We start from the raw sequence: 2,500 nt of genomic DNA, 5'->3' as shown, positions 1-2,500 counted from the left end.
TATTGTTGACTTACAAAAATCTGGTTCTGTAACTATGAAAGCCGTGTTCAGTAACATCTTCTTGGCGATGACTATATAAACAAAAATGAATCACATTTAATATCTTAGGCATAAAGAAAGATATAATTATAAACAAAACATAAAGGAGAGGCAGTAAACATCTGGGTCGGCGACTGCCATGAACCCAGTCGCAGTAGTACTCGTAGGCTTCAGTTTTACCTAAATTGATAAACCCATTGCTGTTCCCAACCATGAATTATAAAGAAGGTCCAAGGTTATGCCCAGCACTCATGACTCTGAGACACCAACTGTTAGCTAAACATGCAGCAGGTTTGTGGCGCCCTGATAAGTGCTCCATTAAATCGTAATGAGGACGGACATTTACCAGGTTCAGTGGCACCCTCTACCGGAAAGTTGCAGCGAGATCGAAAATATGAAAATGAAGAATTAAGTATCACGGCAAGGAAAAGTTCATGTTTTAAGATTAAATAGCGACATGCATTGTATCTAAATATTTACTTGAGCTGAAGGCTTTCTACATTTGATTTACCTTTAGAAAATTATGCTGTTTTTAGAGAACCTGTTATAGAAATCTGGTAATAATTCTATAGATATTTTTCACAGCAAGTGCATCAACATCATACACACGCACACACACACACACATACACGCACACACACACACACACACACACACACATATATATATATATATATATATATATATATATATATATATATATATATATATATATGTATACCTGAATCACGAAAGTTAGAAACGTGATAAATCCATAAATAAAGATATATGCCAAGAAGGAAAAATAAACGAATGAGGATCTGCAAGATCTTTCGACGTTAAACGTCCTTTACTGAGCAGAGACTGACTGACACTCTTGTATTGTCTTTTCCCATATCTATTTCAGTCTCTGCTCAGTAAAGGACGTTTAACGTCGAAAGATCTTGCAGATCCTCATTCGTTTATTTTTCCTTCATGGCATATATCTTTATTTATATATATATATATATATATATATATATATATATATATATATATATATGTATATATATATATATATATATATATATATATATATATATATATATACATATATATATATATATATATATATATATATATATATATATATATATGTATACTATACTATATGTATATATATATATATATATATATATATATATATATATATATATAATATAAAAATATGTGAGTGTGTGCATGTGTAAATATTTGTATGTATATTGTATATATGTATGTGTTTGTCTAATATCTTATCCCTTAATGTTTTCATTACACTGAATCTTTGTTTAAATGATGTATCCTGCAGCAGTTTTAGTTAAAAACTTATGCACATAAAATGCCTTTTCAGGCATATTTAGGGAAAATGAAATAATTACATTTTTAAGTAAATCATCTTTCATTTTATCTAAACGTTGTCCTAAAGTTAGTTTGATATTAGAGTTACCAGAGTCTCTTAATTTTACCTTAATATATAACCCTAAATTTTTATTGTTCTACTAAAGAGTTATATCTATGTAATAGAAGTCGCCTCCAATTCTAGATTTTTTATTTCCAAACCATTTATCTATTTATGATACATAACCATGTGGCATTTAATATACTGATATTGCATGAACATGAGTTGTACTATTTTTTATATTTTCATTTTTAAATCCTATTTTGAATATCTGACATACATACCGGTTGTAATCCTATTACCAGTGATATAAACAAGCAGGTATTCTTACCATTCCTATTGTTAAGTTATATTGTCTTTATTTCCACAGTCGTACTGGATACGAACATCTGGTACCACAAGACCCTAATTGTGTCCAAAGACCTTAGCATAACGATCGGTTCTGAATACGACTAGATAAGAAAAACAAGAATACTAACATGAATACGAATATATAAAAGAGGGCGGCGATGGACCCAAACCTACACTGTAAATTAAATTACGACAAGGGACAGACGTGCTGTTGTTGAAAAACCGCAGGAAAAGAATATGGGATAAGAAGAATGAAAACCAATCTGGAGCTATCGACTGAAGATGGATGCGTTTCTTGAATACAAAGATCGACGGGGTGTGCAACCTGGTGATTTTTTGTTGCCCAGGCCTGATGGACGCCAGAGTGATATACCCTGCTACTGAGGAATAGAATATTGTATGAGTCAAGGAAAAAGGAAAAAGGGAGAGATTTATAATAAATACATAGAATATGTGTTCTGATGAAAGGATTTTTAATCTGGATTTTTGCAAAGCGTTCTTCGTAGTAATTTGTTTTCGAATTCCTCAGTTCCTTCATCAGTTTGTTTTCATCTTCTTCCCTCATTAGGCTTAATTGTAGAGAACAATTGAGAGAAGACTAATTGGGGCAATCGCTTACAATCACATAGACACGAACACACACACCCGGACAGACACACACATGCACACATAAATGAATACATACATATATTCATGCATACATATACATAT

General features: G+C 31.5%; 1 protein-coding gene across 1 annotated transcript in view; it reads left to right on the top strand.

Annotated features, from left to right (window-relative positions):
- The window catches only part of LOC135221330 (uncharacterized), a 57,067-nt gene that overhangs the window by 54,518 nt on the left and 49 nt on the right, over nt 1-2,500 (top strand). The window contains 1 exon segment of the mRNA XM_064259136.1: nt 1,809-2,500. This exon segment is cut by the window's right edge and continues 49 nt beyond it. Coding sequence (XP_064115206.1) covers nt 1,809-1,894 — 86 coding nt within the window. The 3' untranslated portion in view covers nt 1,895-2,500.

Source organism: Macrobrachium nipponense, chromosome 20 (genome assembly GCF_015104395.2).
Source record: "Macrobrachium nipponense isolate FS-2020 chromosome 20, ASM1510439v2, whole genome shotgun sequence".
Lineage (NCBI taxonomy): Eukaryota > Metazoa > Arthropoda > Malacostraca > Decapoda > Palaemonidae > Macrobrachium > Macrobrachium nipponense.
This window is presented reverse-complemented; position numbering and strand designations above follow the sequence as displayed.